Source organism: Callorhinchus milii, unplaced genomic scaffold, assembly GCF_018977255.1.
Source record: "Callorhinchus milii isolate IMCB2004 unplaced genomic scaffold, IMCB_Cmil_1.0 Scaffold5, whole genome shotgun sequence".
NCBI lineage: Eukaryota > Metazoa > Chordata > Chondrichthyes > Chimaeriformes > Callorhinchidae > Callorhinchus > Callorhinchus milii.
Window position 1 is genome coordinate 8,043,935 of NW_024704746.1, and position 13,413 is coordinate 8,057,347.

The 13,413-nt window shown below is 40.0% G+C and overlaps 1 protein-coding gene across 1 annotated transcript in view; it reads right to left on the minus strand.

Annotated features, from left to right (window-relative positions):
• Nucleotides 1-13,413, minus strand: part of acbd6 (acyl-CoA binding domain containing 6) — an 83,527-nt gene that overhangs the window by 44,930 nt on the left and 25,184 nt on the right. Inside the window, exons 5-6 of the mRNA XM_042335381.1 lie at nt 10,328-10,433; nt 8,181-8,270 (exon numbers count right to left, since the gene is read on the minus strand). Of these exons, the coding sequence (XP_042191315.1) occupies nt 8,181-8,270; nt 10,328-10,433 (196 nt within the window). The remainder of the gene's footprint in view (nt 1-8,180; nt 8,271-10,327; nt 10,434-13,413) is intronic.

Sequence of the window (13,413 nt, forward strand, 5' to 3'; positions counted from 1 at the left end):
ATAACTTCCAAACTAGTTCCCTAACCTCTTGGATAAGAAATAAAATCACAATGTCTGGGACATCAATTTAAAATTACAATCTGCATTACTCAATGCTGTTTGGCTGCTTCACAAATGACATTCCTCATGGCTCATCAGGACTGGAATTAGAGTTTATCTATTTTTCTGCTTATCCTTACAGTCTATTTTTTTTTAAAAGGGCATCCAGCTATGACATAGGTATTATTTGATTCATTATAGGATTGTTGTATTCATTATATTATTAATAGTAGAAGTTTTTTTTGATGATTTTAGATCTTAAAACAATCAAGTAATTCCCATCTACTTCTCTGGGAAAAGTATCTTCTAAGCATCTTGGGATGTGAAAAGGCGCAAAATAAATGTACATTGCATTGTATTCACTATAGTACTGTAAAGTACAGTACTACAATAAATGTAGGCTACACAGCTAGGTATTCTGTAAGCTGATCAATGGCATTGCTAAACTGATGGACATCTTTTGCCTGCTGACCCACAGAACAGCAGTGATAATGCAAGTAAAAGGCCATGGCCCGCTAAGAATGGAATGATTGAATCGGCAAAAGTGAAGTAAAAGGTAAAGAAAACACTGTGTTTATATTTAGCAACACGGCTGATGTTAGAATGATCCAAATTATCCCATCTGTGAACTTTCCGTGTTGGTTCTGTACTGGGTGTTCAGAAAGTCCTGTTACCCCTTGTTTTGTTCTTGCAATGAATTTTTGTTTCTGTTGCAGACAAATGAGTCAAGTGTAACAATGTCTGATACCAGAAACTTCCTCCTCACTCCATCCATCTTATGGAAGATATGGTTCTGAACATGGCAACAGATCATTATCTGCCATGAATATGATGGCGCTCAATCACACCCATCTTCTGGACGTCTTGTTACAGTTAAACACATGTATTGAATACAATTAAGTACTTCTAAGTACAATTCTCATCATTCTTCCGCATGTTTTAGTTGTTGGTCAGTGCACTGTGTTAAAAAAAAACATGGGGGTAACAGGACTTTTGTGTCCTGTGCAACTGGAAGGACGAATGACAGAATCACAAATACTGTGACACGCTACTGGAAAACGCTACAAAACAAACAAGATGAATGGCCTTCACTGTAGAATCCCAGTCGCTCTTATTTTGTTGTTAGTGCATCTCCCAGCAGAGCAGCTAAAAGGGAGCAAGGATCCCACCAATCATGCTAATGCCTGTCTGGTGGCTTGGTTAGCTCCCAGTCCCTGTTTCTCAATCTCTACAGACTGTGCTAATCCCTCACAATAAACTGCTTGTAGCCAAGCCAGATATTTATTACTATTGATCAGCCTTGTCCCAGTTAAGACTTTTGTTCTCTGAGCTCTGGACTCTGACCTCAATTAAGTTATGAATTTCAATCCAATAGACTGCCTCACTAACTCCCCACTCTCTCTGACTGTAGCAATTATAATTAGCAAGCGTGCAAGTAGCGGAGAAAGAGTGAGGGAGAGAGGTTTGTGGATCACGTTATTTTAATAATAAAGTGACAGTGGCCACAAACACTGAAATTATCCATTGAGGCATTTACCTGGAAAAGCATCATTTCTGCAGACATAATTTTAATGCTGCATAAATCAGTCATTGAAGTACGTATGTATTCACAGTATCAAATAAGGATGACATATCCAACAGAATGCTAGCATGTGTCAGTATAAATTTCAAAATTAGGGTTGTGTTAATGTCTGAAGATTCAACAGATTTAATAGTATATGTTCACAAGAACTTTGGAATTTGCCTCCTGTAATTTACTCTTACTAAAAGAGAAACAATTAAGCAAAGCTTCAAACAATGCAGAACCCATTTGGTTCCCAAGAACTGTGCCATAATAAAATCAAGTGCCTTGTAGTTTAGACATTTGCTTCAATCCCTGCGGTCAGGGATGTTTGATATGAGAATTTGCTCTTGGCCAGGCATCTAGGTGGGACTTGTAAAAAATACAGTTAGCTAATCTGCTGAAGGTGCTAATGCATCACAGCAATCTTGCAGTGGGTATTGTTTTAGGCACTTAACTGAGTTACACAGTCAGCAAGAGTGTACAAGGCTATAGGAGGCTTGATTCTGGATTCAGAAAACCAACTGGTGTTCAATACGTTAATAAAGTTTGAACGGTAATGTACTTTACTCCCAATTCGGATGAGGATCTTGGATTATATTGAAACAACCGGAAATGAAAACAAGAAGTCTGTAACTCTTGGTAAAATTGTTCATAAGGTTCATCTTGAAAAAATAAATTGTTCATTAATCTCTCCGCTCCTGGATACGACACTGTTAATTTTAGCAATACCTATGGCTACAAGTCGCTTAGTATGATAGGTATAATCTTGCATAAAGTCGGCAATAAAACAGTAAAAAATTAACATAATCACAAAAGAAATTAAAGGGGTGGTTTGAATTTTTGATTCTCTGCCACAAGCCATTCTTAAGGCAGAGTCCATACATTGTTTTAAATGGGAATTAACCTGATGCTTGAAAAAGGAGATATGGATTAGATTAGAAATTGCTTTTTCTCAGGTTTCCTGTTAGTCTTCTATAAGTGCAGCACCAGAGAAAGCGTTTCCTATACCTCAATGTAACAGCAGAAATGTTGCAGAATGCCAGTGTCTCTCTACTAGTAAAGTAATATGTATCATCATTTAATTGATTAATGTGAAGGAGTGAACTGACAGGTTCACACAGTAACCATTAATGAACAATAAAGGAACACCTGTAAATTACTTATTTGCTAATGGCAACACTAACATAGAGCTTGCTTAATATTAGAATACGAGACCTTGAATTGATTACGGAGGAAAATTATCAGCTCAAAGAGTCCTATTCCAATTTAAAGCATGTCGAACCACAAATTACTATGAATATTACATTCACTAAAGTATCCATCATACGAAATCCTATAGTATAGTTCAGTCACAACTGAGATATGATGGCTCAATATCAACTTTTAAAGTGGCTAAATTGTAGATAATCACAATTCACTCAACTTATCACTGCTAGCACACATTACAACAAAAAGCCCAACTCCACTCTGCATAGTTCCAAGCACATGGACATCCAAGGGAACCAAATGGTCAGTTCAGTGCAAACTAATACCAAGAGTAGTCTGAGTACTGAATCTTCAGTTTTCAACCACATAATCTGTGCCAGAAACCCCAAGGAATATTACCATGAGGACTGTATTAATAATGTGCCTACTTTTTATTTAAATGCATTTAAACAGAAAGTTCTTGTATTATTGTCAAAGGTGAGTTATTGTGCTCAGCAATGCCAGAGCTGAATTAACTCCAGGCTATCATATCAACCTGTCCGCTCCCTCCGCTCAGCAGGCTGTGGCCTGTCAACGTCCCCCGCCCAACCATCGGCGGGTTGGGCCTTCAGCTTTTCTGCCCCCACCATTTGGAACTCCATCCCACATTCCCTTCGCCTTGCTCCCTCCTTTGCCTCCTTCAAGGCGCATCTCAAAACCTTCTACTTCGATCGCGCCTTCAGCCATCCCTTCCTACCTGCCCTGCCCTCTGCTCTCCCCAATCCCGACACCCAGCTTGGGTCCAAATCCCTGATCATCCAGTACTTTGGAACGTCCTCCCAAAATGAAAGGCAGTATACAAATGTAATTTTGTATTGTATTTTCTCTGCTGGTAAATTTTCCAAACCTGCCAAATGAGAAGATCCCACTACAAAGCATAATAAATGATCCTTGCAGCCGATCTAGCACCTTACCAGGATTTTACTGTAAAATGTAGTGCCTGTGTATTTTTAGAACCTTAGACATTTATGGCACAGAAGAAGGCCATTTACCCATCGTGCTGGCAAAGTAGGCATTATTAGTCAATGCAATTTGGCAGTCATCATGCAGGCATACACCATTATATTTTCCCAAAAGGGGAGAAGGAAATACCAAACCACCCATGGCTTCTTAACAACAAATTGCATTTGTATAGCACTTTTCGCGTCAGGAGGAGTGCCAAGGCACTGGACAGTCAAGGAGTTGCATCCAGCTAGGGTTGGGATCATGAGGGGTGGAGGGCAGGGAAGGTAGGAGTAGGAGGGTGACCGAAGGCGCAGTCGAAGAGGAGGTTTAACAGTTTTGCTCAGCAACTCCGAGCCAATTCTCCTGACAACGTATTTACTGTTTACATAGATTTATTTAAAATAAATCACAATTATTAACTTTGACATTTTAAAAAAAAGTATTGGCACACTATTACAATACACATCAACCTTGCATTTGATACACGGGGATACATTCTACCTGAATCTACATTTGTTCTATTTTAGCATTTTAGAGTGTCCAGAATTTGGCCAATTGATAAATTTAATCAGGAATATGAAGCCAGCTTCTTGTATTTATTAGAAGATGTTGCAGAAAAGTGGCTTCAAAGGTAAGATTGTATTTAAGAATTACTAAATTCTGCATGCCCTGAAATGCTAAGAGTGATTTCTATTTCCCTGGTGCTCATAAAGTTAAAACGCATCAAAGTACGTCAGACTATCCCTGTTTGGCTAACATTTGCAAATGAATAACCCACTGCTGTAAATAGCATTGGCCTTTAACTAAAAAAAACTGCTAGCAATCAAACCAACAAGTTAGGAACAGAAGAGAAATAAATGAGTTAACTTTGGATCTGCTTGTAATAGAACAAGTGGGTCCAGCCAGCCCAGAGTAAACCTCTGTGGATTAAGGTAAATCTGTAGGCCTTGGGCTACTCTCTAAAGGGTGTGCAGTGAAGTGTGAAAAGGCCAATGTGCCACTGGTATCTCCTTTCATGTCTATGAATAGCTGCTGTTTTCACACCTGAACATTTTTGTCTTAGGTATACATGCCACAGATAAGGAACATCAGACAATACCACGGCAAATTACACAGATGATTTAACAAATCACTTTTTACAAATAAAGCTGCATTTAACCCTTTCAGGTCTATTAGTATCTTTCAGCAGAACACTCCTTTTTCCACATTTAATGACCCATTAAATCGACTGCCAGATTACATCAACTGATGATGTAAAGCAGCATGCAGAGGGTGTAACTCTTGATGACCTAACACCCTGAAAAGCCCCTTTTTAGTTTTAAAAAAACCCTCTCCAGCTAGTGCTCAGCGGAGTGTACCCTTGGATGTTGAAGCAAGGCTTATTTATGCTGATCTATACCTCAGCAAATTGGATATACAAAAAGACTTGAGGATACTGATTTGGAGTTTTCAAGTTGGAAACACCCATGGTGTAAGGAGGTAGAACGCGAGTGGGTGTTGTGAAGACAATAAACGCAACCAGCCATGGAAGCTGTCTGAACAGTTTGCAACATCCCAGAACCTTTAACATGGCTCTAGAATAATGGAAACACTGACAGAGTCCCCTTCATGTAATACTCCATTCAACTCCCATATGGCAACCACCCAAATCACCTGCGCTACTGTTCAATTGATTCAGGAGGCCCCCTGCGTAATCTACAACTCGTACCTTAGAGCCCCAAGAAAGAAAAAACTAATTAAACACACAGTTGATTTAGCTTTAGATAGTCTATTAATCACTGCCTCATCTACCCCAGGGACCTCCTCAAGTCCTGAATTTTCATGTTATTGTTATGGTGTGTAACTATCAGTGCAGGAACCAGAAACAAAGGTTTATGTTTTTGGTAATAAGGCTCAGTCCATACGTCTCCCTCAATGTACTGTAATAGTCTCCCAACACTCATCACCTATTTATCTGTTGTTTCTGCTATGCTATGGATGCCCAAAGCATAATTTGTCCTACTGATTTAGAATCAGTCCACACTTACCATTACAATCTGCTACAAGAATTCACATAAGTCTGATAGTCAGCAAGTCCTTTTTGCATTTAGAATGAATACAATCCAGATTTGTTCAGTGACCGAAGAGGTTAACCAAGAGTGCGGGAACATATTTACACATTTGGGAGTTTCAACCTGCTTCAAGTGTATGACTGTGAAATGAAGTACTAGCAGATTTGTGGGGGAACTCCATTCATAATAACAATAATCCTTGGATTTGATATATCGTCTTATCACGTCGTTAAGACGTCTCAAAACGCTTCAAAGAATATATTGCAAAATAGATTGACTGTGTATTTTGTAATAATATAATGATAATAATCCTTGCATTTGATATAGCGCTTTTCACGTCGGGAGGACGTCCCAAAGCGCTTCACAGAACACACTGTAAAGTGAATTAACTGTATATTTGTGGGCGAACGCGGTAGCCAATTGCGCACAGCAGTGTCCCACAAACAGTCGTAGATTGTAAAATGACCAATTTATTAGTTTTTGGTTTTGGAGGAATTATTATTAGGCTCTGTGTGGAGTAAGGAAACTTGCCCAAGGTTTCACCCTCTGCCTGGAATTGAACTCGGGTCTCTCGCTTGCAAAGCGAGTGCTCTAACCACTGAGCTACATTTGTAGGTGAAACGTGGCATCCAATTTTTTTTGAGGGATTATTACCCCCAGAAAGCAATCTGCCAATCGACTAACAATCGGGTTCCTACTTACTGTTAGGTAAACAGAGGTTCGTGGAGTAAACTTGCCTAAGGTTTCGCCCGCCCAGGAATGGAACCCAGGTCCTCTCACTTGCGAGGCGAGCGCGCTACCTACTACGCTACAGGACTCCACATCTGCCGTGGAAACACCAGTCCATTGCAAGAAACATTTTTGGAGCAACGCCACAAGCACAAGGATAACCGCAGAGCGTTTATGTAAAAAGGGCTAGGTCAAGAAATCTCACCAGTATTTTAAAGAAATAAACAACCACTTGAACGTACTTTCACTGTCAGACAGGAGATGAGTGTACCTATTGAGTGTTTTCCAAGACTTAAAAAGGTGCAACAAAAAAAACTAAAGGGTCAAATTCAGATTTCTCTGGTGAGGAATGAAGATGCAAGAAATCAAATATAAATCTCAAAACCATTTTTTCAGTCACTTTCCGTCATTTACCAAGACAAAACAGTCCCCAATTGCATCTCTGGAATGTCCCATACTGTTCTGCGGATTTCCGAATAAACTAGAATTTGTGAAGAGGATTTAAAATGCCAACAAAGGAGTGAAGTGTGATTGTCTAGCTATACAATAACATTATCAGAGCAAATTGGTCTGCTGTGGTAATTGCAGGCAAATGCTTCTTTCACACCTGTGACCAGTACAGGAATGTGACCTGAAATCCATTCAGATCACTGGGCCTGCACAGCAATGAGACTATTCAGCAGGTGAACTTCTTTCGACAAAGTAGGCAGCAGGAGGGTGGCGGGGTGGGAGAAGGGAAGGGAACAGGTGTGAGTGGGGTATAAGGATTAAATGTAAGTAAAACAATTAGAAAGTACCATTCCCTGGTGCACTAGGCTTTGATTCCATTGCCATTTTTGGACTGGGACTTAGATTGGTTCCACAAAAACAGATGTGCTGGAGGATTTTTTTCACATCACTTGCTAAGCATTATTTTCACTTGTTTGAAACATTACCTCGAGGGCAGGTGAAAATAGCAACAACAGTCACAGAATGGAAGTAGTGTATTGTACCCGCAGTGGTGGCTTAGTGGGTTCATTTCCCAAGTGAAGAACTATTAGCAGGTGTTTCTCGGGAGAAAAGTAAACCTGGCAACTCACTGCTAGTGCCACAACTCTGCTCACTGGAGATCTTTGCAAGAGGGTATCAGTACATAGCATATTACTGATCACAGAATAACAATGGGGGTTCTCACTGCAAAGAGGTTCGGGGCTTCAATTGTGCGAGGTTGAAAATGTCACCATCGCAGTTGACACTTTGTGATCGGGCCATTTCTCGAAAAGTTCGACAGAAGGTCGGAATGCAAAACGCTGGCCGAAAGAGGGCTTTTAGTTATCCTTTGGGATAAGTTTCCAGTCTTTTTTTAAAATTAAAAACTTGGATTTCACACCAAATCTGATTCACAAATCGCGAGTCACTATTAGTGCAGCTATAGAATTTCCAGCTCATAAATATTTTGACTCTCTCGGTCTTCACATTCACTCGTGATATCAGTGAGTGAGACACACTTTCCTGCGTACAGTGTCAGCTTGTCTCACATAGCTGCTGTATTGCTTGCAGTAACTGCAAAAGCAATAAACGTAGAAAAAGCTATTTAGCTATTTAGCCAATTCTGGGCATCAGCTCACCTGACTGTTGATTTCAGCTTTCTGTTGAAGCAGCATAGAGACCTGATCTTTGTGTCCCCGGTCGCATGCCCAGTGCAGCAGTGCCCTACCCTATGGAAGAACAAAAGCAGATATATTTGGTAATATTTCACAAACATGTATATATTTCACAGGCCCTTCAATTATAAAACCCCACAATGTTTTATTGCAAAACAGAGTGAGAAAGTGGCTCGAATACTAAGTTGTTGTCATTATTGGGGAGTCCACAAAATGAAGTTCAACTGTACTTTAAAATGATGGGAAAACATAACAGTAAATCCTGTTATAACAATTACTTCACCAATAAATCAATGCATCAGCAACATATGAAAATCAACAGTAATACAACACAGTTGCATTCATCCGTGCTCCTAACAGCACCCAGGTAAGATTTATAAATGCCGTCAATAGATGGGAGGATTTTTCTTCTTTTCAATGTGCATTCTGTATCCCCTCTTACGTTGGAGAAGTGCTCAACCTTACCATAAGTAAGGAAGTCTCACATTTATATCCTCCAGGCAAGATCAAGCCCAGCCTAGGACTGTGCAAGTAGCTAGTTGATATAAGTAGCAGAGGTTTGAAGGAGTTGCCAGCAGTGTTGCAGCAAAAAACACGAGTCTGGATAATGTAGATAACAGAAAAAGAACAATATGTATAGCGACTGACTAGCTGAACTTTTTGCTGTTGCTAGTTTGCTTGTTGCAACCCATTTATGTCAGTTTCTTAACAAAACTCAACACACTAAACAACTTGAGCTCTGAAGAAAAGCCATTTGCTTTAAAATGCAACAAAGATAATGGAATAAGTCAAGCGAGAAACACTGCGATAGAACTAGGGATCAGGTTATGCGAGAAAGGTCAAGCTTTCAAAAGGGCCTAAGTGGTGCAGTGGGGATGGACAGGAAACCCCAAGGCCCATCAGTAATCAGCTCTACGTTTTGACTTCACGGTGAAGGATGAACCCAGCCAGATCCACGGTAAGCGCGAGGTGATGGATTTGGTTGGGTTCAAAAGGACATGGTAATTACATTACACAAATCAGAGAAAGGCAAATGAAAAAGACTGCAAGACCATGGCTCATAAGCAGTCACCTCATTCAAAAAAATCCCTATCATACCAGTTTTCTTCTGGTTGTACCAAATTACGCTACCCACAAAAAAATACGGCAGATCGAGTCCTTAAAATTTACTGGCCCATTGTGATTCTGCAAAATCATGTGAACTTGCCTTTAAATTTTATTGTCTTGCAAGTCAATGATGGGCAATTATTTTATAATTTTTCTTAAGACTTTTACTGAGCTGCAGCTGAGTACATCTGCAATCCATTCACAGAATATCAGCGTAAGGGTGACATTTTATTGAACGAATAAAAGAAAATGAAAAACGACCAGTATAAACCAAAACGCAGCTAGCTATGGTACAGGACTTAAGAACCTAAATACAGGTTTGTACTGACGAAGGAAGGGCTGAAGTCTCAGATCACATGTCAAATTTGCTGAGTTTAACGGCCGATTTCAATACCACAGCATGATCCAGAAACAAGCTCTTCCTGATATTGCATCTTTCAAAATACTAAATGGCTTGTTATGTTATGGCTGAAGTGTCAGATATTTAATCAGCATTTTTAGCTGAACTGTTGCTTTAATCCATTTGCTTGTGGTTTCCTGGGGGGGGGGGGGGGGGGGCGGGTGAAGGAGGGTATTGACAAAAAGCAAGAGATAAAGAGCAACACAAAAGCAATACTGTTTCCTACAAAAGGATGCTGCCCTCTACTGCTACAGGAAAGCAGAGTCAATTCCCATTCAGTACACAGCTTTTGTGAAACAAAATGTTATTCGCCCATCAGGATTTCTGAAATTTGAAAAAAGGTGAGGTTCTGCTATCGTGATCAATGAAAATATACACATATTATGCACCTAGTAGATGCAGTGAGTGACTATTTAATCTCTAAAATATTGAACGATGAGCTAACATGAATCACAAATGAAGCCAAAAATGGGTTGCATGGTTGGATTATCATAAAATATTTTTCGTTCTCTGGATTTATTTGCCCCACACGCTGTTTATGGAGTTCCACAATACTCAAATGGGCCTAAAAGTAAGAATGTCATTGTCACACTGAATAATGTACCTCCTCGTCCTTCAGGTTAACGTCCACATTCTTGGAAATGAGGGCTTTCGAAACATGGTCAATGTTGTTCTCTCTACAATGGTCAAATATAGTTTTCTCTTCTTCTCTGTAACGGTAGGAAACAAAATATTTTCATATATAATCAAGTGCAATCGTACAAGAGGAGACATTTGAAAATGGACAGAAAAGTATTGAGATTGCAAATTACAAAACCAAAGGCAAATTTACAGTATGTTCTGTGAAGTGCTTTGAGACATCTCAAAGACATGATAAAGGCTCTATAGCAAATTCAAGGATTATTATTATTATTTAAAAATCTTTCACATATATTCTCAAATTGCTGTTATTTCAGTTGCCTCTGCATTTATTAATGTTAATCTTATATATAAAAAGCACTTCAAAAATTGCTTGGTGAGTCAGTAGAGATGTCAACTTGGACCACTTTACAAAATATTCTGCCAAGCGCTTTAAGACGTCTCAAAGACATGATGAGGCGCGATATCAAATACAAGGATTATTTATATCATAGATATTTTCTCAGATATCTGGGGGCACAGTCACCTCCAGGCAGCTCTTACTGCAACACTGTCAGAGGCCAGAGGCAGCTCGCCTGCCTGCTCTCTCGACCAGAAGTGGTGCATAGCACCACATGACTTAAGCAAGAGCTTTTTAAAAAAAATTAAGAATAAGAGACCATTTCAACACAAAATACAATTAAAAAAACATTTACCCTTTACTCAAACTAAAAATTCTGGGTCACCATTGTGTCTCCTTATCCACCTGCCAGCATAAAAGAGGGAATTCTTTATCTCCCAATGGCATAATTTATCACAAGCGAACTCTCGAGAAGGTTCTTTGCAAGACCTGCAGTTTGGTTTGAAGAGGGTGACCTCCAGCAAAAGAAGTACAACGTTTCCTGCCAGGCTGTTCCAGCCCAGCTTTGCAGAGAGGCAATTAAACACTGCTCACTTATGGACAGCTTGCCTCGACTTTTGTCTTTGTTAAGATAAATTCATACAGTGGTGTGAAGGATTGGATTCCATTCTAATACCACTAGGTTGCCAGAAGTTGTCTTGCTGTCCTGTACTGTACCTTCAGTCTCCTGCCTGCTGGAGCAGATCACACATTTGTCTTATGTGTAAAGTTTCTTTCCCAAAAGTCAAACTGCATTTAAACAAAATTACTTTTGTAGGCTGGTTCTATTTTTAATAATATTGGCAAAACATAACAGCAATAACAGTGATCCATTGTGGAAAGGTATGGCTCACTAAACCAGTGCACATATCTATATCTGAATGAATGTTTAAACAGCTTTTTGGGACTGTTTGGCCAGGAAAGCATAGCAGGGAAAGAATCTGTCAGTGTTGCAATGAATTAGTGGTATAAGCAGGAGGATCAGCCTGGTACTAACTTGATGCTGTTGAAAGATGACACTGAGCAGAGCACGTTCAAGAGCGAGCCCACAAGGGATTTCCGCAACAGTTTTTGTTTATGTTGAGGTCTCCTTCGGGAGAAATTTTCACTTAATCTATAATTATCTCTGTGCTTTAATCACTTCCCTACTTCAGAGGCTGCGATGCACAGGCTGCAAGAAAGCTCATTAACTGAACACATCTCTTCTCCCCTGTCACTGCCGCTGTTTAATTGCAATGTGCTACTATTATCTATTGCTGCAACTGTGATTTTTTTCATAATAAAAGGGGTAGGGTCTCTGAGGCACAAGCACAGCCACAGCCAATTCCCAGCTTTTTGTTAATTATTTGTGGCCAGACGCCTCTTGCAAGTTGAATAAATTGGTAACTAACTTTATTCCCTCTTGCATCCAGCTGTCATGCAAGTCCTGGAAATAAAAAGGAAGATTGGGGGTGGGGGGGAGGGGGGGGGGAGAGAGAGAGAAGAGAGAGGGGTCATAGAGGCGTCTAACACTTTATGCAACATATTAATACCTCCCAACCCTAAAACCCTGAAAACAAATCTGAATTAGCTGCCAAAACAGTTCATCTGCTCGCAGAACAACTGATATACTGGAGAGCCCACCATTCAGGCTTTGTGTGCTTTATTCAGGACTGGTCCTGGGGATCAGCTGGCTGCAGGAGTCAGTGCTGCAAAGATGCTATGTATAGAAACTGTCACAGGACTCTCACAACCTTGAGACACAAGGGGAGGTCTGCACACCAGTGGTGTATTCAAATCTTCATAGGGCACAACATAACTCGTTCCTTTGCAAAAGGATCTCTCGGGAACCCGAGGATACAAATGAGCATAATGGACAAAATACGAGACCTTGGGACAAGATGAGGAGAACGAAAGCAAAGTAAACCAAATCATCTTTCAACGGCAATTTTGAGGTATTTTTCCCTACTATTTTCTTCAGTATAAAGTGCCACAGGCACTTACATAGGCAAATAAAGAAATTATGTCCATCCCCTTAACATCTTAACACTGATTAACAGCAGATTCTTCAGCCCCGTCAGGAACCAGTTTATGTAAAGAAATGGACGTCATTATAATATAATATGCAGGGTTGTTAGATAATGTGCATTTCACTTTATTCAATGGTCCATTGTATTCCTGATGCCTCAGACTTCAGAGGTGTCAAGTCCAGTGCATTCAATGAAATGCAGCAAGAAGAGTACGCAGAGAAGCTGATTCTCAAACAATCCAATTTCAGCAACAATATTTGACCAATTCCTGCCAATGCATACATATCTGAACCAAGTGACATGCAAGCTGATCCATATCTTCCTAATTTTCCTCTGTGCTGTACCTCCAGTCATGCTATGTTGTGGAAACATAAGACTGGTGTCACCAAGCATTCCTAGGTCAGAAGAGGTTCAAAATAAAAGTCTTCAAGGAGAGGGACATTTTGTATACTCTGTATACTCTGTTCAGCGCCTTGGGACGTCCTCCTGACGTGAAAGGCGCTCTATAAATGGAATCTTGTTGTTGTTGTTGTTCCAATAATGTCTCAACTCCGGCTCTCAGACTCACCTCTACCTACACTAATCTCTCCTGCATCAAGTTACGGGCAGATAATGTGGTAAATATGCCCACTAAGAACTAGATTAGAGCTGCCCCAAACTCCC